General features: G+C 43.3%; 3 protein-coding genes across 4 annotated transcripts; 1 reads left to right on the forward strand and 2 right to left on the reverse strand.

Annotated features, from left to right (window-relative positions):
- Positions 1-524: 524 nt before the first annotated feature.
- CALR3 (calreticulin 3) lies at positions 525-4,573 on the reverse strand. Its single transcript, XM_074851510.1, is given in 10 exon segments — positions 525-799; positions 912-1,004; positions 1,644-1,787; positions 1,874-1,987; positions 2,106-2,319; positions 3,080-3,173; positions 3,858-4,031; positions 4,034-4,060; positions 4,206-4,307; positions 4,438-4,573. Coding segments are annotated over 10 exon segments (1,266 nt in total). The 3' UTR covers positions 525-631.
- A 359-nt stretch (positions 4,574-4,932) lies between these two features.
- On the forward strand, positions 4,933-10,165 carry C27H19orf44 (chromosome 27 C19orf44 homolog). Its single transcript, XM_074851369.1, has 8 exons — positions 4,933-5,051; positions 5,256-5,897; positions 6,144-6,501; positions 7,038-7,114; positions 7,482-7,953; positions 8,748-8,843; positions 8,974-9,140; positions 9,541-10,165. Exons 1-8 carry the CDS (start codon positions 5,013-5,015, stop codon positions 9,625-9,627), a joined length of 1,938 nt encoding a protein of 645 aa, XP_074707470.1. The 5' UTR covers positions 4,933-5,012; the 3' UTR covers positions 9,628-10,165.
- CHERP (calcium homeostasis endoplasmic reticulum protein) lies at positions 10,096-23,017 on the reverse strand. Of its 2 annotated transcripts, none has more exons than XM_074851368.1 (18): positions 22,919-23,017; positions 22,642-22,815; positions 21,894-22,075; positions 21,018-21,155; positions 20,636-20,787; positions 20,157-20,268; positions 19,716-19,805; positions 18,830-19,064; positions 18,303-18,481; positions 17,504-17,900; positions 15,316-15,554; positions 14,349-14,482; positions 13,970-14,056; positions 13,521-13,670; positions 13,275-13,391; positions 12,676-12,770; positions 11,986-12,171; positions 10,096-10,810 (listed from the first exon to the last, which is right to left on the reverse strand). In XM_074851368.1, the coding sequence occupies exons 1-18, from the start codon at positions 22,941-22,943 to the stop codon at positions 10,806-10,808; spliced, it is 2,697 nt and encodes an 898-aa protein (XP_074707469.1). In that variant the 5' UTR covers positions 22,944-23,017; the 3' UTR covers positions 10,096-10,805. The 2 variants fall into 2 exon arrangements, with proteins under 2 accessions (XP_074707469.1, XP_074707468.1); XM_074851367.1 differs by having other exon boundaries at positions 10,096-11,229.
- Between the last annotated feature and the right edge of the window lie 1,113 nt (positions 23,018-24,130).

The raw sequence follows: 24,130 nt of genomic DNA on the forward strand, positions 1-24,130 counted from the left end.
AGAACTGTCTGGATAGATTTAAACCTTTAAGGACAGATTTGTGAATGGACAGACTAACATCACTCAGGTCCCCCACCAAGACAGAGAGCTAGAAGCTTCCATCAGCAGCCGAGCAATGGCCGAGCAGCCGAGAGCAGCCCCGCGGCTGCAGTAATCCCTGAAACTCTGACAGGTGCTCAAGTACTACAGAAGTTTAGCAAAGCTTATCTCCTTAGTCTGAAACACACTTCACACATTTGACATGCCAAACCCTTTAATGAAATATCGTAAAAAGCTTATTATGATATGTCCTCAACCAAAATGAGCGTGAATTCTACATTTAATATTAAACCATGAAAGCGTAATCGTTCCAAAACCTAGTGCTTTATTACAGGTCTTTTTAATACATTTTAGCGGTGTTAAGATATAGTTAATTAAAAAATTAACCTTTTCTATAGAGAATTTACCTACGTTTTTTTTCTTAACTATAACAAAAACTGGTCATAAACTTTAATGTTCAATTTTTAGAAAAATCCTGTTTTAATACAACTCCATTGGTGCAGATTTCAACAAGCTGTTAAGAAAATATCAAAATCCTTAAGTGAAAAAATCCCTAAATGATTTAAGTGAAAAAGTGAACTTCAAGTAACAATTAAAGCTCTTCCTTCTTGATAGTGTTCCTCACTGCTCTATCCTTTCCAGATTCTTTTTTTCTCTCTAGCTTTTCCTTAAACTGTTGCTCAAAGTATTTTTCTTCTGTAACCCTTTCTCTCTCCTGCTCTTCCTCAGTCTGCTTTATGTTCATTTCCTTTTCAGGACCCTAATATTAAGATTTCATTTTTATGCACCAATAGTTTCTTGATCAGATTAGACAGGGGATTTTTAAATTGTGGTAATAAAGAACCAAAACAGACACAAGAATTTCACGTGACCTCTGTTCTTCCCCATGTTTCATTGCCAAAGTCTTCTGCATAAACCTCATCATCTGTTATCAAGAAGTTGTCAAAAATTGTGCCAGCTCTCACCTTTGAAGGAATAGGGGGGGAAAAAACCAAGGATGTCTCTTTGTTCTCTTAAAGAGTTTTCTTTTTTTTTTTTTAAACAATATGTTTGTATCATATATTCAATATAGAATAATCATATCAAGAACCCCATAGGTTTTTTACAGAATTTGATGAAGGATTCTCTCTTTTTGGACAACCATTTTCAAGAATCTAAAGAACCTGTTTTAACTTTAGGCAGACTTCATTGCTCTTCCAAGTTTTAAGTCTCATCACTGGCTCGTCAAGAAACCTGAGATAGAGGCACCCCAGAGGGCAGTTTTCTCCTCATTAATCTCTGGGTAACTCAGGAGTAACTGAGCTGCTTGAGGCCTCAGTCATACACCTCAAGTCAGGTGAAATTAAGTCATATTTTACAACACTTAGAAAAATTAGCTTAGGCACCTCACTTACCTGCAGATGTTTATCATCCAAACAATAACTACAACAGAAGATTGGTGTGTCTTAGACTTTTCAATTTGTACATGTATTTAAATAAGAGCAAGTTAAACACATAGGTCCCTAAAATACCAAAACAACAGATATTGTTTATATGCAAAGGGTAAACAGGTTGCTATATTCTCAGTGAGAGAAAACTTCTTTTTTCCAGTAAAGACATCTCACCTGCCAGATATCTAGTCCAATGATACCAATATTTTCATAGCTGTAGATACTGAAGTCTGGCGAGTAATTTGGATTGTCAATCTGTGGATGAGGCCAAACTCCTCTATAATTTGGGTTATCAATCTGCCTTGGTTTCCATTCCCCCTGGGATAAACCACATATTCTGAAGTCAGGCAAAGAAAAGGTGCTTAAAGTGTTACCCATAACTAGGATTACGAGATTATTTATACTCTGTCTAGGGGATTCTTGACCATAGGATAATGCCATGCTCCATTCACAGCATCATCCCAGTCTTCAGGTTTCCCAGCACTTGCGTCCATAACATATTCAGGTTCATCCCAATCCTGTAAAAAGACACAGGAAGATTTGGAAAGCAAAACTAGCGCAGAGTTCAACTTTATCAAACACATACCCAGTAGAAATGAAATAATCCAGTAATGCAGAATAAGGGCAGCAAATTACCTCAGGTTTGATGTAATTTGGATCATCAATTTGCATTCGATCATCCCAGTCCTCACTGGGTTTCCTCACTGTCAGATCATTAATTTTTCTTGGTGGCAAAAACTCTAAATCATCTTCTAAGTTGCCAGATGCAACCATTTTATTATCAACTTTTACTTCGTAAGTCTGATCTGGCCTTATAATCAAGGTATATAGGTGTGTATATCCATCAACCCGGGTTTTAAAGAAAGCAAGTTCAATTTTTAAGAACCTTGAGAACTCTTGGGAACTGTCTCACACCAGAATTTTAATGCTAATTTCTAATGGATTTTTCATAAGCAGTAGTAAGAAAAAAAAAAATTCCCAAAGTCTCCTAGAGGGGGAAAATAAATATAATGACATTTTTCATATATATTTTCCAGTTCTCCCATCTGTGTCTCTGAACAAAACTGAATGGTTGCAAGAACACATAGTCTATACCTGATTGTCAAGAGGAAGTGTCACAAGATTGACAATAGTATCAGATAAAGTAATGATTTTAGTTGATATTGAATACAAGTTATTTATATCCCAAATACCTAAAGCAAAGGCACGTAAAAAGGTTTACTACACAGGTTAAAAGCAAAAATATAAAATACAGCCAGGATCTTACATTTATATCACAAGAAAGCGCTCTCCCATTATGAAATGTGGAATTAAAGTTACAATTAAAAACCACAATTACATATATTGCTTAATAACATACAGCACCATCCAATCTTATTCCATTCTGTTATCAGGTATCAGGAATGCAATTATTACATCGCAAATATATAATGAACTAAGAAATATCTGAAGTCCCAAAATTAATATGACAAGATATGATGAAAAGTGGAACATCTCAAAGGTGTTACGTTTGGAATAGTTGTTTGGGGTTTTGTTTTGGTTTTTTCTTCCCAATATCCCTGTAACTTGTTTATTTTAAAGTTTATGTATCTTTGAAATGTGTATTTATCTTGCATCTGATCACTTTCTTGATTGGACGGGGTTTATTCTTGTAATTTAAAATAACATGGACTTTCCTTGTCTCAGATCCACAAATATCTGGCCCTACAAAGAGATTATAGGCTTTGTATCGTTAACTTTGCAGAAAAATACAGATTGTTTACCTTTTCCTTCTAATACCGTTAGATACCTCTCCCATTCCATGTATTTTGATATATTCCATTCCATTTTTAACGGATGACATGGCTTCTACTCAAAGTCTCTAAATCTACCTTCAAATTAGATTTTGTGTAGTTGGGGGTTTAGTTCTGTTACAGAACCAAACCCAGAAAATAGATATTCAGGCAATATAAAAATTAACTCTGCCACAAGCTGAATAATTATATTAGATACATGACAAATTTCACTTTGACATACAAATGTACAAATTTCACCAAGTCACTGGAAATTACATACAGGTATATAAGGGCAGATAACGGCCTACAGTACGTTGTTTCAGTTAAAGGACTTAAAAAAATTAAATCTTGCTGAACAACTACTTTTATTCTAAGCTCATTCTAACCATTTTCAGTCATGTCCTTCAAATCAGCTTAGAATGTTTGCATAAATATGTATTTTGTTAATGCATATTTAGAGATCTCTCAAGCATGAAAGAGCAAACTCCTTACAGCCACACATCCTGATTTTTTTAATAGAGCCTTCCTTTATGATTTTTCCACACCTATCTTTGAAGAACTGCACAACAGCAGTGATAGTATTTTAGTAATGCAGAAATAACTATAAACTCACCAAACATGATGTAATAATGTGAATCTCCACTTAGGTTCTTCTGGTCCAAGTTTGAGGAAAAATTCTTAACATATCCCCCACCACAATCTATCTTCTGCTCATGTTTCACAGTATACTGAATGACCAGAGCCTTCCCTTTGTTACTAAATGGTTTAAATCATGAGGATAGCACAAAAATCCAGAGTTTCCACTAGTTTGTAAACCTGTAAAGATATAATAGTTAAATTTACAGTTTTCTCCATTTGCAAAGAAAAAATACTTTTATTGCCATGCGTGGCACATCCATAAAGGCAAATCCCCGACTCCAGAGATGGTTCCCATAGCGTATTTCAAATGAAACCCACATACCTTTATATCACACTGCATCTCCATAAAACTTCCCTGCAGGGAGTTTAAACCTCCCGAGGTCCACCTTGTACTCAGAAGTCACCCACCTCTTCTGCCAGCTGGCTGTTCCATCAGCAGCAACACACGAGTGGGGTCAGTAACCGCGGTACAGCGAGGGGGGCTTCCTCCCCACCAGCTCGCGCACCCGCCGCCGTTACCGGCAGCCACCCCCTCTCCCCTGCCCTCGCCCAACCTCTGTCCAGAAACTGCACCTGGAAATACACCACGGCCCGGGCAGAGCCCAGCGCGGCCCCGAGGAGCAGCGCCAGCCTCAGCGCGGAAGCGGCCGGAGCTCTCCCGCCGCGGCCTCGGGGCCCAGCCGCCCTCATGGCCGCCGCCCTCACACCGACCCGAGCCCTCGCGCCTCAAGCGCCGCCGGCCCTCAGCCTCGCGCCTTCAGGGCCCCGCCCTTTCCATGGCGGACTCTGATTGGCTGCGCTCCTTTAACTTGTTGTGACGAGGGATCAGATTGGCTTAGCGCCCCGGAGGGAGGGGCGGGCTGCCACGTGCCCGCGCGGCGAAATGCATGGTGGGGCTTGTAGTCGGCGCTCCCGCGGGCCGGCGGCAGTATATCTTCTTGGGATTGGCTGGTTACGCTCAGGCACCGCGGCGCGCGAGGAGGGGTCCTCTGCGCGGAGCCAATGAGGGGGCGGGATGTTGGGGAGTCCCTGTCTCCGGGATACGGGCCGCCGCCGACAGCGCTGGCCGGGAGAGCCGCCGCCTCCTCCTTCTCCTTCTCCTCCTCCTCCTCAGGACGGTCCGTCCCCGATGGCCGGGATCGCTCGGGCGCCCGTGGGCGGAGGGCAGGTGAGGCGCCAGCTCTGGTCCCGGCCGCCGCTGTGCCTCAGCCGCGGGCTCCGGGCCGGTGTTTCAGCCACGTGTGGGGAGGGCCCACACCGGAGAGTGGGAGGAGGTGGCCCGGCACAGGCAGGGACGCGGGCAGGGGAGCGGGAGCTGAACCGGGCCGCCTGCCTCCGCCTCTGAGGGCTCTTTGCATCCTCTCCTCGGCAGGGACACAGTGATGCTCCCCGTCGGACAATCCTCACGGCCGGGCGCAGCGTCCTTCCTCGCTCCTGTAGTGACCTCCCTGTGGTTAACACAGAGTTGGAGAAGAGTGGGAGAGCTCCGTTCTGCCACAGCAGATTCCTAAAGATGCGCAACGAAAATGGACGTGGAAGGCAGCAGTGCCAGACTTGGGGAAATGCTGTGCAGACAGTGAGCAGACATGTCGCAAAGAGCACGCCGGGTAGTGCTTCCCACACACGGCTGAGCTCAGCTCTGAGGAAAGTGGCACAGCTGGAAAGCAAAATCATGAATCGAAGAAAGCAGATGGAACTGCAAAGCATTGACATGCGCCAGACACCTTTGGGTGAAGAGTCCGTCTCATCTGCTTCCAGTCATGAACACAGCGCAAGGGGCAAGAAGTATCTGAAGAATTATGCTGCCGCTGGTGGAAATATGACCCTCGGGAATGCCTGTTCTAAGGAAGAGGAAAGCATCCAAAGCCCTAAAAAGAATGTTACGGTTAAACAACAGCTCGGTTTGGATAGTGATGAAGAGGAAATGAGAGAGTTGATGGAGAACTCTTTGGAGTTTCCCAGTGAAAATGAGTATAGGAGGGTTGTTGTAACTGATTCTAAATGGGGTGGAAAGGTAAATACAGACTTCGCTGGATTATGTATTTTTATTTACACTTTTATGAAATTCTTTTAATTCATAGATCACTTTTTATTTAGAAACTAAATTTTAATTTTGCATTTGTGGCTTGGTCATGATATGATTTACCTTCAATTCACATTTTAAAATTACTCTTTTTTATCCATTATAATTTGATTTCCTTTTTAGTGATCTACACATAATAAACGAAGTAACAAATCTCTTTTTCATGTTCCTCAAAAGAGTAAGACTCCAGTTTCGTCAGGAATGCCTCTTCCATCTCATAAGGAAATTTCACCAACAGAGGTGTCTAAAGCCTCTTTTTTTCATGGCAAAGACTCGGAGAAAAATGTTTCTGGTAGAGGTAATTCACCAGCACCTTCACCAGCCAGCAGAAACCTGTCAGTACTACATAATATGAGATCTCAATCGCCGTCTTCTTCTGTGAAAGACAATACTGTAAAGATTACTCTGCCTAGAACAGGCAACACCAAGCAAAGCCAAATATCACTTGGAAGTGACAGAAGCGAAATAAAATCATTAGATGAATTATTTTCAAAAGCAGCTGATGCAGAAGATTCAATGAGCAGCCGCTCAAATGGTAAGTTAGTTCTAAAATATTGTCTCAGTAGACTTGGCGTAAATTGTACTAATAATCTACTAATAAATTTACTAATAAACATGGGCAAATACTTCAAAAGGCTTTATCAAAGGAATTATGTTAATTTTTTTTTTCATGCAATGTATTTGTATTTTTCTTGGCTTTTGATTTAACGGGTTCAGTTTCATAATTCTTCCCTGTGTGACAGTTATGACATCAAAACAATTACAACATTTAGAATAGCTTCCATATATCAGTGGGACAATCCACTAATGGGTCTGAGTGAGAACAAGTGTAAATGAGAGGCAGCAAGAATCTCCTGAACCTGGACTAGCAGATCCACTGACAGGCAAAGGAGGAAACTAGAAAGAGCTGCTGCAAAGTTAAAGGTTTAGAGTGATTGCTATTACTTTTCAGTATTACACTGTAAACTAGGAATGTAGTACTGATTTATTTTTTCCCACTTTTCTTGCTTAAGGGAAAGTGTACTGTAATTTTCATGTGAATTCTCATGATGGTATGTCATTTGATTGCAGACTTCAGACTGAATATCCTGAGCCTTGATGATTTGGCACCAAATAGCACCAGTGAGGCAGCAGAATTAAAGCAGAAAGTAAGTAGAAATTCCCTACCAGCACATATTTCTATTCTACTTTTGGTGGAGGGTGGATATTCTAAAAGAAAGACTTCTGTTCTGCTCACAGCCTGAGGTGGGCGTGTCTCACTAGCTGTTAAGGGTTAGGTCAGGATTTTAGTCTACTAAACCTGACCAAATTATTTTTTTAGTGTCTGTATTTCCTTACTAAATGTAACAGCACTGCACAGTTTGTGAGGTGACACAGAAGAGCAACCTTTTTATTTCCTAATAAAGTAGTAGCTAACTCTTAGTGATACGCAGCAGAACAGATGAAGAGGAATGGAGGCAGATTCTAGGTTGTACTTTGCTGAGTCTCCTCACATACAGCTGTTTTGTTTTACAGGGGACAGACCTTCAAATTACTCAAGAATCAAATAGAAATCCAAAAAAAGATGCATTCCTGGTGGAAAAAGACCAAACTTCTCTTAAAATGGCAAGTGCAGTAACTGGTGTGAGTGATGCTTCCAAAGGGGATATTGATAAAACTGACGCTGAAGCGGAAATCTCTGAGCGTTTAAGTGGAGTTTCTGCAGATTTTCCTAGACACAAACAGGATTATCTTGACCACGATGAGAGAACTGTTAATTCAGAATATTCTGAAGACTTTGAAAGGTCTCTGTCTACAACAGACAGGAAATCTGTATCAAAAATGTCAGAGGAACATTCTGAGAGCCGCACGTATTCTGGAAAACACCCATCCTCAGCATCGTCACCTTCACTTACCCGAGAGCAGCATAAGCGGGTACAGAGAGTAACTGTCAAAGAAACTGCGGTTCAGACAGTGGATCCTCTGTTCACCTACTGCTGGTCGAAGAGTAAGTTCACGAGATCTTGCCCTATTTGGGCAATTTTTACATTTCTATATTTTATATGCTAGCTTAGTCAGCCTTAATAGAGCTATTAGTTTCAGTACTAGCTTCCCCTAGCTGCCATTAATTTAAAAACTTTCAAAAGCCCAGCACTTTCATCTGCGAGCTGTAGAAAAGATTGGGATTGGACAACAGAATAAGAACTTGGAACTGGTTTTTGCTAAAAAAAAAAAAAACCCCGCAACAGGAACTGTGGATGGTTGAGCTCATGTTAGCGACAGAGCTTGCAATAGCCTGAGAAACATTCTGAAATGGAATTCAACATTTTTACTGTAAGCAATACTATTGCATTGTTACTAAAGCGATCACCCATCGTAGAGTTGGCTTTGCATTGTATGTATTTCTTGGGAAAGCACTATGGCCCCATTTACAAAAGACAGACCTGACCTTTAACTGGTCCTGAGGGGTAGCAAGGAGGAGAAAACAGAGGTTCTCAAGAAGAAAACAGAAACGCTGGTGTGCTTGAAAACAGTAGATTCCTTCGAGTACAAAAGCCTTTATTTTTACTCTGTCTAGGGTTAGAAAAGGTGCCTCCCACAATGACGTGTTGTGAACGTAAGAGTAAAGAAACAATGGAGGTCATAGAACTATTTTAGCATTTTTTTTGGCTGACAGAATTCCCTGTTAGGCTCTACAGCAGTTCTACAGCAACTGATGTCCCAGGAGGCTGCTGAAGATGAACTGAGTTCCAGCACTAGACCTTTCCAAACCCAGTAATTGCAATTTTATCCTGTACACAGCGAACACCTCTGCAGTACTCGACCCACCTGTAGGACACAGTTACGTTGACCCAGTACCTGTTGCCAGTCACACCATCAGCATGGATGCAGTAGAAGGTACTGAAAACCAGGTTTCTTACTCTTCTGTTTTACTGTATTTTATACATCTAACCCCTGCTTGGATTGTTCAGCCCTCACTATCTGACTGTAATGTATGACTGAAGTATACACTCTCCCTTTCTTGCAGCCTTGACAGCGTACAGCCCCTCCGTTCTTGTTTTAAATGCCATGTTGAAACAGCACTTGCTGTTGACTCAGCAGTTTGTAGAGAACATTCACCACCTTCACTCATCCCTTGTGGAGTCATTAGAGAGCGAGAAGTTCCACTACCATACCCTGGAGGAGGCCAAAGAGGTATTTGTGATAGACGAGACAGCAGCCTAGATCCACTAAGGGTGTGTTCCTTTCCAAATGCTCCTGGTATTTGCAGCAAATACATTTTCTCTGCGTATTATTAATGAATCAGATAAAGTTTACGTTATCATTGAATATATTACTTCATAGAAGTTAACGAGTCAGGAGTTTATACAGTAAACGAAGACTGAAGTCTCACTGGAGGTGATGGGTTTGAAAGAATAAGCTTTTTTCTGTAACATTCAGCTGTCCTCCAAGGAGCAAGGATCTCCCTAATGTACAACAGAAGTATCAGTTTCTGGTGCTAGTACAGGGAAGCAATCATCCTGACGTAAAGATTATTAAATACTAGAAAGTATTTATCCACATAATAAATTTGTATATTAATTTTTTTTTGCAGTACATCAAGAAACACAAATCCCCACCTCTAACAATTGAGCAAGCACGTGAAGAAATTTGGAAAGCACAGGAGGAAAAACTGCTTTGACTCTTCAAATTTTAAATAAAATTTATATATACGGATCTCAAGGTGGAACAAGACACCCTTCCAAATTGAAAAATTGCACAGATAACTTTTAAACTACATACTGGACATGTATCTTATGTATAGTTTTCCTATTTCTGAATTTTATACTAATGTACATGATTTAGGGATCAGCAGGAACCTTCAGCCAGACTCTGTCAGTGTTCAGCAAAAAAGAAACCAAGAAAACGCTGCTTGTGTCTATCACGTAGATTGGGTGATCTGTGATCAGGGTAGAAGTGAAAGTCTGTGCCACAGCACCCGAGGAACGTGATCACAGGAGAAAAATACCGTATCCTGACTTTAGTGCCATATTCAAGTAGTGTTTATATGGAGTTAACTGTGTCAGGTAACTTTTGTTTGGTTGTGTAGGTAGATAAATTCAACACAGGGAAGCTTTACAAGCCAATTCCTCTGAAATATGAGCCACCATTTTATTTTTATTAAAAAAAAAAGTGTTTATTGGAAGGCAGAACAATAAAATTCACAAGTTGATAACATACAGGTGTTGTATGCTGATTCACAGACAGTTACAGTTCCACAACTACAGTAGATCTAGAACAAACTGATATTTCACCATAGTAACTGAATGGTTTTAAGAGGGTTTCTGCTATACAAACAAAGGGCTCTGGAAGAGGTTACCACCACGCAGACCTCTGGAGTGGAAGTGCAGTGTAAGGGCCTAACATCTTCAGCTGGTGGTCTCTGGAAACAGTTACAAAAGGTTGGTTTTTTTTTTTCTCACTGCGATTAAAGGAAGTTTCCAAGAACGTTTCATTGTTAGAAACTTGCAGAGCAGAGAAAATGGCTTCTCTTCTATTGAGCTAATTTGCTTTTATTAAAGGGTATATACAAAAATATAAAAAGCTTAAAGAATGTCTTCCGTTACAAAGCATTGAACATCCCTTAGAGCGCGTGAAAAGCTAGAACAGTTAACCCTCGTGTTCTGACCAGAGTTGTGACTGCAGCAGCTGGTGTGTAGGGGCGTTAAGTTGTAGGGTAGGTTCTAACAAGCTTGCACAGTGCTCATAGGTCACCTGTACTGGAACTAGATGCTTCATTCCCCATTTAGACATTAGGATACACTGCTCAGCATCAGTCTGACTTGATCCCAAGGCAGCACCCCTCCACTTCAAATAGAATTAACCTTTTGAGAGAAATAAACATACATTATGGAACTAGAGAACAATGTAACCATATCAGATAACGTCTGTATTCCACAGGAATGAATGAATCACAATCCTGCACCAGGGAGAGCGTGACCGGGGTTTAATTCTAGTATAAAATGGGTAACTAATTAAAAAATTTTGCAAAATAAATGGAAATTCTTAAACTTGCTAGACATGTCATAGTAACAACTGGCCTTTTTTAAGCACTAAACGACAAGTGTTGAAGTACATGTCATAGCTTTCCATTTTTCACCATAGTTTTAAAAGTAATTCATTTGTCACTTCCTCCAGACTTTAATCCGGATTTATACAAGTTTAATGTTTTGTAGAAGATGCAAGACATCTTTCTTCAGAGAGTCTTATTCGGGTGGTGGAGGGTCTTGCGTTTCACGCTTCACTGAAACAATAGGGAAAAGAGTTCTTACACATTCTGCAGTTACCTAAGCTGTCTGAAATGTTTCATGGAATGAGGGCTCTATTCATAAGGAATTTTTCCTTTTGGGCTTGATTTAAACCCATTTCATTACACAGATCTACTGCAGCCATAGGCAGAAGTGACTTTTCATTCAGCGTGCCAATTTTTTTCCTTTTAGTCATTGGCAAGCGTAGTTGTTCTACCTAACACAGACTCTCTGCAAAAATCCATCGTTTTGGGTAATTGTCTTCACCTCTCAAGAAGCACCTCCACTTTTTCTGAACCCTTCCTGCACTACAGTGAATTTATTACCAGTTCTGGCTTTCGCAGAACACAGCTAACAGTAGGAACCTCGGAGTTGGGCAGGACTCAACAGTAAAGCCTGGTTTAACTTCCTTCCAACCCCAAAGACCTTCCGGCTCCCTCCACTACCTCGGGGATTGCTCCTGTTCTGGGAAGGGTGACGTTCAAGGATGCAGCCAGGAAGTGGCTGACACAGAACAGGCTAATTAATTAATGTTTCATAAATGAGAATACAAACACAACTCCTAAAAAGGAAAACATGCGGGGTTAATCAAGAGTATATGTCTACTTACCTGCTGGTTTACTGTATCCGTGACATTAGAAAGAATTAAGAGCTACTAGTCTCTGCATTCAGGTTTACAGTCTACAGTAAATAGGACAAAACCACTACCGAGTCTGCACAGTTTTTTAAATTGCTTAGAAACATTCACTTACATTCATCTCTGGCCTTCATGCGTGCGATAAACGAGTAACTTTTATTTCTTCGGTAGTTTTCGTAAGGGTCATCTAATGCAACTCCCACTCCTTTATATTGATCCCATTTGTCTCGGATATCCCCTCCCTTAATTGGATCCTGAATTCCTTGTTCCTTGGCTCCCAATCCACCAGATCCACTCCATCCTGCAGAAAAGACATAACATTGCAATCCTGTGACTGTTTTTTATTACTAGAATTCTGAAGACAAACATAGACATTTTGGAAACAACCAAAAAAAGCATCAATTCGATAAGAGCAGGATGGTAACAGCCTGAGACAACACGGGAACTGTTTATTTCAAAAGCATTAATATGCAGATTCTGGGAGTCAGCACGATCCCTAAAAACTTTTACGAGGGCAAGGGGAAGCCAGCACAAGCCTCATCTGTCCAGTCCAGCCCGCGGATGTGCTACAGGGAGATGAAACACCTTGGGTAGGGAATTTCTGTTTGTCTTGCATATCCTGCCCAGAACGGCAGCTACCACCACTGCTCCGTGTGCCACACGCTTACACCTCTGAATATCCTTACACTGACCTTGGAATACCAAAGGATAATTACTTATGAACATGCATTTATTAATTGTATCCAAGGGTTTGGTGCCTGATTTTGTTTCCTGGCACGTGTAAGATTCCAGAGCAGCATCTCACCCATTTTCACTAGCATTTGATGGCCTTTATTTTCTTCTCCAAGTCTTGATTCTGGTATAGGAGGCCCAGAACTGGAGCCCAAACCAGCAGAAGAACTGAGGAAATAAAAAGAACAAATTAAGAACAAGTGATCCTGTTCTGACACAAAGCAAGGTCATATATATTCTGTTAAACATTAACACCCAGTATAATCCCATCTGCTCTACTAAACTATTCTTTTATAAAGCTATTAGATTACAGAATTCTAAAGGTGCCAGAAACACCCAACCTGCTTCTCACTACCAGGGAAATCAAACACTACGGTCTTGCTAACAGAGAGCACTCAGAGGATTCCTCCTGCTTCCCAGGAAGGCACACAAAGCCTTCACAGTTGCAGGCTTTGTGGTTATAACAGGTTGGTTATACCAAAAACCCACTACAACCAAGTAATAGTCTCTCTACAAGCACACACAGATATGAATTGTTTCTAGATCTGCTTTCCATCTTCTTTTCTATGATTTGTTGAAATGCTTATTGTTCCCAGCTTATGCAAAAGCCCCCATGTTGGTACTTTTCCAAACAACCCAGGTAAAAAGAGGAATAAACAAACAAAAGCGTACGGAGGAGTGGGGCTGCGAGACCGGGACCGGCGCCGCCTTCCTGGGGAGTACGATTTCGATCTCGACCGCGACCGTGACCGCGAGCGGCTGTGCGAAGAGCGGGACCTGCTCCGGCTTCTGGAAATGGAGAGCACACGGGGTGAGGAGCACGAGATACCAGAGCAACAGCCAGGGCCCCTCCTTCAGCTTGGAGGGCTGGGTTTTCCCACCCCCCCACTTCCCAGGACCCAGCCCACTGCGCCCTACCTGGACTGGGAGCGCGAATAGGATCGTGATCGAGAGCAAGAGCGAGATCGTGACCTCGAGTAGGAGCCAGATGACTTTGAAGATCGTGAATTGGACCGGGAGGACGAGCGACCTCGGCTTTTAGACCGACTGCGAGACCGAGAAGGCCCACTGCACAGATAAAAGCAGAGAAACCCCAGTGAAACTCCTGGGAGAAGCACAACCAACGCAAATATACTTCTGATCAAACTCGTATTGCACGCGAGCACTGTATTTCTGCAGACAATCCAGTGAAAACATCAGTGGCAAAAACTATTTTCTGCAGATCAGAGAAATTCCAGCGAGTTGAAACTCAGTTATTCCATCAGCACGTTGCTGAACAGACTTTCCCTCTGCATTTAGCCCAAGATATTCCCAGCACCTTCCACACGAACAGCATGCATCACAAGGCAGCAGACAGGATCTCTCACCTATTTCTCTTCTCCTGACCTTTCCTCCGCCTCGCTCTCATTTTAGCTCTGAAGAATTCGTACAGTCCATTCTGCTCCCAGCCTTCACTGCAATAAATCAACCACACATAGAACCGACATCTGTAAAATTCTACTTTGATCAACGGAGACGTTCAGGATTTCCGTTAGATTTTGTTGGGAACAAAGAGCCTGGGCAAAAAGGTCTCGCAAATCTCAGTGTAAGATCAAACAGCGTGTGCAGTTTAAAACACAACAAGAGCACTCATTTCAGCATTAGAAGAACCAAGACACAGGCGAAGGAAGAGAGAGGCACTTCGTGGTTTGAGACAGCTTCTTAGGGCATTTTCCTTACCATATTGTTAGCTATACCTACTCTTACCTGTTTCTAGGCCTGTCATGAGATGGTGGACTATAAAATGCCTCAACCGCAGCCAGTAGTCTCTCACTGGGGGGCATTGGGGGTGGAAGACGTATATCTTTAGGATCTAAAGGTTTATACTCATGATCTTCAAGCTGCCGGAAACAAAACAAATTACATTCGTGTCATGTGTCATGGGGTGGCTACCTGAAGAGATAAATATAGATTTAACTGTGTAGGGACCTCACATTTCACTACTGGATAAAAAACGGTCCAGAAATAAGGATTCTGCAGATGACCCAATGCTTTCTCGTGCTATCGCTACCATTTTGAGTTCTATGAGAACAGCCAGCACTACACAGGTTGCAGCATTAACTGGATCGCCAGGTAGATAAAATGCAGATCTCATCTATCCACCTTGTGATAAGTGGCTGGATGGAAGCCTGGCAAAAGCTGGTGTATGCTGAGAGTAACACAAAGTTAGAGATGGAAGAGCCCTATTTGTTCATCTCAACACAGAATGCATACATGTGTATACCCCCAAAGATGCTGATACAGATACATTTCCTGTTCCCCATCATTCTTTGTTTGTATATATAACGTTAGTGTTGCAAAACATCTTTGTAAAGAACTCTGAATACCAAAAACTAGGACAGTGGCCACATCAGAACTGCAAGGTCCCTCTGCCCATCTGAAAATCACCGGGCATTTCCATTTTCTAAAAACCAGGGTAAGATTTTCAAGACTAAGTTAGTCCTTCACATACATAAGCTCAAACAGCTTTCACCAGGACGCAACAGTTGAAAGTTTTACCATTTTCACTACCTTCTCCCCCCCCTCCTGCCCTTACACACCCTTCAACAACTTGGCTGATGGTTGCTGGATGAAAGATTTGAAACTATGAATGTCTGTGTTTAACTGTCCCTATTATTGATGATGGGATTTTGATCTTTTAGTTCTACTAGCCAGGGCATCTTGCAGCACTTACTTTTACAAGCGGAGCCATCAGCCCAGCAGGAAGATCAAAGTAGGGAACATTTGGCACCAGACTGGGATCATCATGGTTCATGTGCGGGGGCCCTTGTCGCCGCATGTGAGGAGGTTGCCCGTTAAATCCATGTGGGGGAGGCCCGAAATCAGGGTGCTGTGGCCCTCCCCAGGGAGGATGCTCGCTGATTCCCGGATGAGGCAATCTGTGACCAGGGTGATGATGAGGAGGTCCAATTTCTGCAGAGTGGGAGGGTTAAAACATTTTATTTAGCTATAGAGAAATGAAGTACATCGTTAATTGCCTTCCATTAGCACATTTATCCTTAAAAACAATCTCGGCACCCAGAGCCTTGCAGACTCAGAAAAGCAACAGAACTGGAAAACTAGAGGCTGGCTTGAGGTCCACGTTCATGGACACTTTCCGGTGCATCTCCCTCCCTGGCCATAGCAACCGCTCTCAACACAACAGGATACTTTAACCTTAAGTCACTGCTTAATTGGGGACGTACTGTGGTCAAAAAGTACCACAAAAAAGACACACTCAAGAACAAAAGGTTTCAGGTGCAGCAGGGCAGCTACTGATGAGATCGATTTCTGAAGCATAAATACACAACCATGATTTAGCACAGACCTGTAACTAGTTCTGTCTCTATGCCAAATCACCATATATAAAGAAATAAATATGGCAGGAATTAACTCACATGAGTAGGTGACAAGAAAATATTTTGTTTAAAGAGGCGTTTCGAGAAGAGGTAGAGATAATATCCTGTTAAAACAGAGAAGTGAATGACATCCATCCAATCACTGATGGACGAACCATTCGCCATGAACGCCAGGACACCCTGCTGAACTCACAGCACTACACGGAGAAAAATGCAAGACTGAAAACCAACATTTGCAGCAGCAGGACCAACAGTTTTTCCAGAAAAAGCCATTATAGCCACCGCCCAATCTTCAGCCAGTACTATTTGACTCATCTTCATTGGAACTTGAGCACAGTCTGTGTTGTTATGGCTTCATCACTTTCCTAACTTTAGCCATCTGATTTAGTAGATCCCCTCCTCCAACAACTTTGCATGAAACAACAGATGTTTTGGATCAGCACTACAATCCAAAACAGAGCATCTTTTCTGAGCTTAAACCTTAATTCCCCCAGGACAAGAAAAGCTGTTTTCCCTACTCGCTACCACAACTCTTAAAAAAACCCAACCAAACAACAAACCCAAAGAAAAAGGAAAAAAAAACCCACAACAATCTTTACTGAAGAAGTTAATCACAGTCCTAAATATATAAGCTCCAATTCATTGGTTTTCAATGTTTTTTAGACCTGAGAATTGAGACCCTTTTAAGCTTAAAATAGCAACTCCTACACAGCAACATAATTGCTCTGTTAAGTGGCTTGTCATACAGAACCAGAGTGTTCTTTAGACTTTACACTGATAAGGATCATTCCAGAATAATTATCACTTCTGCATGTGAAATAGAAACTACATCCAGGCAGAACCACACCAGACTTTACGAGGGAGCCCGCAGCCAAGTCTGAGCCCCAAAGGCACCGACTCCACTCTCAGACATCCCCGCGTTCCAGCAAGGGAGCAAACCGAGCGAGAGAGGAGGGAGAACTGGAGGTTATAAGGATCATTTCACCAGACACTACCGTGCCACACAACATTAAGGCAGGTAATTAGAGAGCTTTTCAGTACAAATAAACAGAAGAAAAGAAGGGCATGGATGAATGTATGCACAGAACAAATGCTTCCGGCCTGGCTTCCTCTAACCTCCTCCACCTATGGAAGGCACAGCTGAAGAGCCCCCATCTACGGCCTGATGCCCAGGAGATCAGATTTACAAGCAAATGCTGCTTCTCACCTTTGAGTTTACCACTCCTAAAAGTGAAGTAGTCACCAAAGGGGTGCCTGTAGAGATGTTGACTTGAGTTTGGATTGCGATTTCTGGTTATCTGCATCCGTTAGGGAGGGAAGACTCAAAAAGCAAGGAAGCATCCAACTCCGCATGTATTTCCTACTGAGTTGTTAGCAGTAGCTTCCCAAACCCCCAAACTCAACATTTCTCAGGAAAACCCCAACAGTCCACCAAGAAGAAGCTGTCACCCCAAAGCACTAAATAATTTTGTAACGGCAATCAGCATCGCAACGTAAGAAAACCTGGCCTGGTACACACTTTACCTTGAGGAAAATCCCCCTGGGGGTAATCAAAACGATGAGGATAAGGAGGCCTTTCAAAGGGATGGCGAGGTGGAAAATCATCCTGCATGAAGCGAGGTGGAAAGCGGTTGAAATTATGCGGATGCGGGGGCTGGTTGAATTGGGGATGTTGCTGATGTGGAGGAAATGGGCCTCTGAAGTGAGGTGGCCGCTGCATTCGAAATGGAGGTTCCCTTTGACCCCCACCCCATGGAGGTTGTTCATGCTGGTTGTTCCACGGGGCTTCAAACTGGTTGTTCCAAGAAGGATCGGGCTGGTTGTTCCAAGGTGTCTCTCGCTGATTGTTCCAGCCTTGATCTCTCTGTTCGTTCCACATTCCTTCATGGTTGTTATTCCACGGAGGACAGTGAGGTGGTCCCTAGTGGTGAAGAAAAGCAGCCTGGTCATTAGGCTACAAAATTAATGAATGCAGTAAAACCAATCTACCTTTTTAAAGTAAATATGGCCTGTAGGCAACACATACAAGTGGAAAAACTTTCCGAATACAAGGTCTGAACAGCTGCAGCTTCAAAGACAGGAAAAGACCAAATTGGTACCGAACAAACAACTTCTTGTTCTGCTTGTTCATAGGGAAGTGTGATGGTTGACAAACTGAAATACAATTTCTACTTTGCCTTTAACCGGGCTCAGAATGAGAAAGCCTAGCATTTGAATATGAATTTCTAGCTTCCACAGCTTTTTCACCACACTTCCACAACCAAAATGGTCATTCTGAACCTCCACCTCCCTCTGCATCTTCTTTCAGAGCTCTGTTTCTTACCTGTTGTTGACCCCATGGCGCAACAGGGTGAGGTTGGTCAAACCAGGGTGGTTTATTTGGGGGAATCTGATCATGAGAGCCAGGGCCCCGCGGCCCACCAGAGGCAGGATCCTGCACTCCGGACCCTGTTGTGTCATATTCTGAAGAACCAGCTAGAGGCAGCTGAGATTTACCATCATCTGAAACAAATTGGAGACTATTATAAGCATCCAGGTCACACGTAGTTAATAAAACACCAGCACACCTACAACAGGCACCATCCGAATTTTGCTGGATGTGTAAACATTTTGCAGAAATCTATTTCTGGGAGAGAGGATTTCTGATCCATTTAACATTTGTCTCTTTAGTTCTTTTTATATTCAAGCACCAGCTGCAAGCCTCCAAACAGTTTCAGGCTTTTGCCTGAATCAAGTCAGCATAGCACATTACCTCGCTACTAAAAAAGGAGCGGAAAAAAAAAAAAAAAAAAAATCTCACAATGTTGCTACCCACAGATTTCTGCTGAGGTCCCCAGAACAGGTTTGTACCTGCTTGTGTAACTGGAGCAGATGGTGGAGCCGAGGCTGGTGCTGCTGTGGGGGCCTGAGGTGGGGGTGTTGATTTCACCTCGTTCTCTAGTGGTGGTATTTGTATTTGTTGCTGCTGTTGCTGCGTTAAACTGTTCACAAACTCTTCGTGTTGAGTTTTCAGGTTCTGTATTTGCTGTTGGAAGGCTACTTGTACAGGCTGTACTACCGTTGCATACTCAGTGATCAAATTTGCCTGATAAAATGAGATAAAATAAGACCAAGTTAACACTATACCTAAACCAGTTATCCTCTCTGCTCATTCAGAATCTCCTACATTGCTCTCCACCCCCTCACAGAAATGCAGGAGAACCCAGGATAACCTGCTGGCAGAAGAACCCAGTCACACTATGAAGCTCCACGAAGATTTCCAAAATGCTCTCTGCAGGCTAGAATCCACCATCTCTATTAATGCCCAGCTTTCAAATACAGCTAAAATCATCTGCATTCATTATTAATGCTAAAAATGAATAGTTCCTGCCATGACAACAATTTTTATGCTTACTGTATCCAATTTAAAGTTATGGTTTCTTTAGTTTCCTTTTTACCAAACGTTCATTTCCATAAAAAGAGAACACACTGACAAATATGTACATGACTGTAGCAGTTACAAATGCAAATAGACTTTCCAGGATCATATCAGCAGCCAGATTATTGAATGTTTGAAATAACAAAGTTATGTTTTACGTTATTTTTGTAATCCCTTGTAAACAACTTCAGGGGAGTAGGGCACAGGGGCAGGGGGAGGAATTAATATTTACCTTTCAAAAACCAAGAACATTTCCTAAATTTGCTATCAAAACATTTACATAAATAAGAACAGTGTTACTTTTCTTTCATGGCTAACCTGGTACTGGCCAAGTCCAAGAGCCGGGCTCTGTAACTGCTGAATAATTGACTCATCAAAGTACCCATTTTTCTCCCATAGTTGAAGAAGCTGCATAAATTCAAGAGTGAAAGGTTTTTAGAAATTATGAACAATAAAAGAAAAATTGAGGTACAACATTTTTATGTCTCTAGCTTTGTCAAAAGACCTAGGATTTTGGCATTTTTCTTTGAACCACCAAAGATTCAGATGTATTCATCATTATGGTAAATTTTAAATAAAGCCTAGATACTTTTAAGTTCTAGTTTAAACATTAATTAAAGCACATCCTGTAACAGACTTTATGAAGACAATCAGACTAGAAAAATCTCAGTGGTCCTTTTCCATCCTCGTATTTGTGATTTTACCTAGCACTAACCTAACGAAGCAAAGCATACAGTTAAACCAAAACCAGATACTCACTCTGGCAATTTTCTGTTGCTTATCCTCCTCCACTGCTAAAAAACTGGTGCAATAAATAGGCACAACCACCTTCTGTAAAGCAGCCAGAAGATCTCGTGCTTGCTTCCGCTGGCTTCAGAAAAGGAGTAGGAAGAGAAGAGTTACTGCCTTTCACTGTAACACTAAGAGCATTGTAACATTCAATTCATCTCCACTTCTGCTATATTAAAAGTAGTGGATTCATAAAATAGAGAGTTCTCTCCTTTGCATTTTTACTGTAAAGCCTTGTCTGGAGGAAAAATACATAAAGTAGATAAAAGTTGAGTTTGATTATTAAAGTACTAGATCTTTGTCCCAGCTATGGACATCTTAAGACAGCTGCTCAAAGTAATGACTACATTAAATAAAAAGTGACTAGTCAAACCAACAATGTATCAGTCGGAGAGAGACTTCACCACATCAATCAAAACATCAAACTGAAAGCACAATTTAATCCTTACCAGTGATGCAATACATCATTGATTAAGTAGATCAGATGTAACCGAAGCTCAAAGTGAGCTCCTTCTGCCGTTATACGATTTCGCAGGTGCCCAGCCATCAGCTCACAGTGTGCAGGAGATTTTGCATTACTAAACATCCAGTTCTTGCCAGCCTTAGAAAAGCAAATTTAAAATATTTTAAGTTAGTCTAATGTGTTCACATCACATGGAATGCCTAGAACTCTAAAATAACTGCACGGGAAGCTTTCAAGTAACAGGTAGCACCTTACCTACTGCACAATATAAGAATAAAACTGCTGTTTACTATACAGACAGTCTCAAAATTCAAATTATACTTAATCCACACCACCACCAAATAACCATTCAGATTTAGATCACTTACTGAGATCGCATCTTTCGTACAAGTGTCAATTATCGGCTGCAACAAGTTGTCAAATTCATTCATATCTAACTGGGTTTCCTCCAAAACTTTTTGCATTTGTTGCTCAATTGCAAGGGCTACTGCTGATGTGACTTGTTCCTGAAAAAAAGAAGAAGAAAAAAAAAAAGAATTATATTACATCCAATATTCTTCTGAAGAACTAAGCTGCTGTATCACCAATCTCTTAACTGTAAGTAGCTATATCAAAGACCAAGACCTTGTACAAGCAATGTGACCACATACAAACGTTTCAGTTATTTTTTTTTAAGAAAAGTCTCTTCTTGTTCTTCAGGAAAAGTCCGGGTTGTCTCCACCTCTAAAATCTCTCCATAGTGAAGAAAAAAAAAAAATAATTGCAGGAAGCTCCTAAACATACAGAACACAATCTAGGCATACTGCCTTCCTCTAGAAACACTTCAGTTTTGTTCCCAGTAGCTTTAACAGTAAAACGTGGCCTGCAAAAAACAACTAGTTCAAAGCACACAGTGCCCTGCTACCTCTAATCAGAATCTAACTTAGAATACTACAAGCTGGAACGTCTTGCAGTTCCCAGCAACCTGCAGCAGATGAAAGCAGTTGCTATTTATACCAATCTGCAAATCAACAAGGTTTTTCATATTGTAAATAAACTGTTTTAATCCAGGTTCAATCTTGCGAACACATCAGATATATCTGTCCTAAGGAGATTACAGCATTTGCCACAGAACAAAAATAAGCAAAGGAACACTCACTCTCCTCACCAACCACCAGTCCAAAGGAAACCTTCTTCTCCCCCTTCACTCCTAATTTCTGCAGCCACTGGCAGATAAACCAGGTGAGTGTTTCTCTTAAACCAACCTGTCTCATCGCAAGGAGATGCTGCTCCTGCTGCTGCAGGTTCCACTGACTCTGCTGGATAAGTTCCTCCACGGAAGGTGTGCCCTGAGGAGCTGGGATAGGCGCAGCCGGTGGCAGAGATGGTTGTGGCAGTGGCTGGATCTGTGCGGTAGCCTCAATATCTTGACTTTGCTTGCACAACACTATCGGACAAAGTAAACCTTTAAAGTAAGCCTCACAGAGAAACCTGCTACCACCAGCCCACACAGGAAAACCATGCTGGTTCCAAAACTGACCCTCACTTTTTCCATAACTGCTTAGCACAAAATGAAAATCGTGCAGGCAAGGGTGGATGGTGCAAAACAGGAGTGTCAGCAACTCCTCGAGCACTTCGAGAGGAATGACTCCAACACAAGCCCAGCCCCCGGAGCTCCTGCGCTGGACCACCGTGCTCTTAAGGGCCCTCCGGGCGTTGAGCTCCGTCTGAGCCGGCGGTGCAGCCCAGCCTACCTCCAAACCCGCAAACGGGGGGGGGGGGGGGGGGGGCGGGAAGAGCCGCGGGCAGGGCTCAGCCAACTACCTGGAGCTCAGAGAACAGGAAGAGGCTGCAAACCAGTCCTGGCAGGTCACAGCGGGGCCAGGAAGGAGAAAAGTGGCTCCGCCAGCCGGGGCCGAGCACCAGTGGCCGCGGGGGAAGGGAGCAGAGCCCGCCGCGGCCCTGTGCCGGCCCCGAGCCGCCGGCCGCGCACAAGCCGCGGGCCCCACTCACGCTGCTGCTGCTCCAGGGCCAGCTTGTACTTGTAGTAGCCGTAGAAGTCGCCCCCGAAGAGGAAGGAGAATTTGGGGTTCTCCTTCTGCTTCTCCATCGTCATTTTCTCGAACTCGGGCCCGTTCCGCGCCACGAACTGCGCCAGCTTGTCGATGACATTCCGCAGCTCCTGGTCTGTGGGGAGGCAGCGCCGTCAGCCCCCACCGGCCCTACCGCCCCACTCCCCCTCCTCCCGCGTCCTCCCCTCCCGTCCCACCCGCTCCCGGACCGCGCTCACCGTCGGGCGGCAGCGGCATCTCCATGGCTGCGGGACAACGGGGCGCCGCCGCCGCTAGGCCGCACCGGCCGGAAGTGCCGTGAGACGCCAGGCGGCACGCGCAGCCGCGCTTTACGGCTTCCCTCCCTCCCGCCCCCGTCGCTATGGAGACGGCGCCCGGCGTAGGGCACGTGCGGCCGTTCCCCGCCCTCCCGCGCAGCTCCCTCAGGGGAGCCCCGGGCCCGGCCCGCGGCGGCGGGGAGATGCAGGGCCCGGGCCTGGCGGGACGGGGCTCGGAACCCGGGACCGAGCCCAGTAAGGGGCTGCGGGGGGCAGGGGCCAGCCCCGAGCCCGGGGGTAGGCCCAGGCCCGGCCGTGTGAAAGCCCGCGGGGCAGCGCCTCAGGCCGCTCGGCCAGCGTTGAAGGAGCCATCTCGGCCCGTCAGTCGCCCATCCGCAGCGCCGCGCCGCTGGTGTAGCTGAGGGCTTGCACACACATCGGCTTTGCCGGCCCCTGAAGAAGCTGCTTCTGGACCTTGTCCTCGCTCCCCGAGTACCTGCAGAGCTGCCCCAGCACTCCCAATTCGAGAAGTTCCTCTACTTGTAGAACTCAACGTCCAAGCTGCAATTCACTTGCCAGAAAATAGGATTAAAAGAAAGCGTGTCATTTAACATGTTTCATCGTGAGGGACAATCCATTGCAGCGGCACTCAAACTACACAGACCATTGGCGTGATGTAAAAAGGAACATGGATGTGTAGGAAGCCTGGTAGAGAGCAAATTTAACCTAAAATACAACTTGAGAAAAAAAAGTGCAGATGGTATACAGGAACATTACTTAAGCACTGCTGCTTTCGTGAAGTGACTTCATTTCTTTACGCATTAAAACGAAAATGTTCATTTCTGGTTCTTGGCTTTCCTTTTGCACCTAATAATCCAGTATTTTTCAAAGTGGGGCTAAAAATACACCACATACCTGCTGGATTCAGGAAAACATTCGTTCAAAAGCAAGGTACTGATCGGATCAACTTCACATCCAAGTCAAGAGGTACAAGGCATGGCAGAGATTGCTCAACTCCCTCTACTTACGCAATTCAAAAAACCCCACAAAACTCCACCACGCTTGAAGACCATTTACATGAGAGCTAGGCACCAGAACTCAAAGTGGGGCCCAAATAATTCTGGTGTCCTTTAGTATTTTAGGAAAACAGAATCTACAAGTGGAAGCAATCAT

The sequence above is a fragment of the Strix uralensis genome, chromosome 27 (assembly GCF_047716275.1).
Source record: "Strix uralensis isolate ZFMK-TIS-50842 chromosome 27, bStrUra1, whole genome shotgun sequence".
Taxonomy (NCBI): Eukaryota; Metazoa; Chordata; class Aves; order Strigiformes; family Strigidae; genus Strix; species Strix uralensis.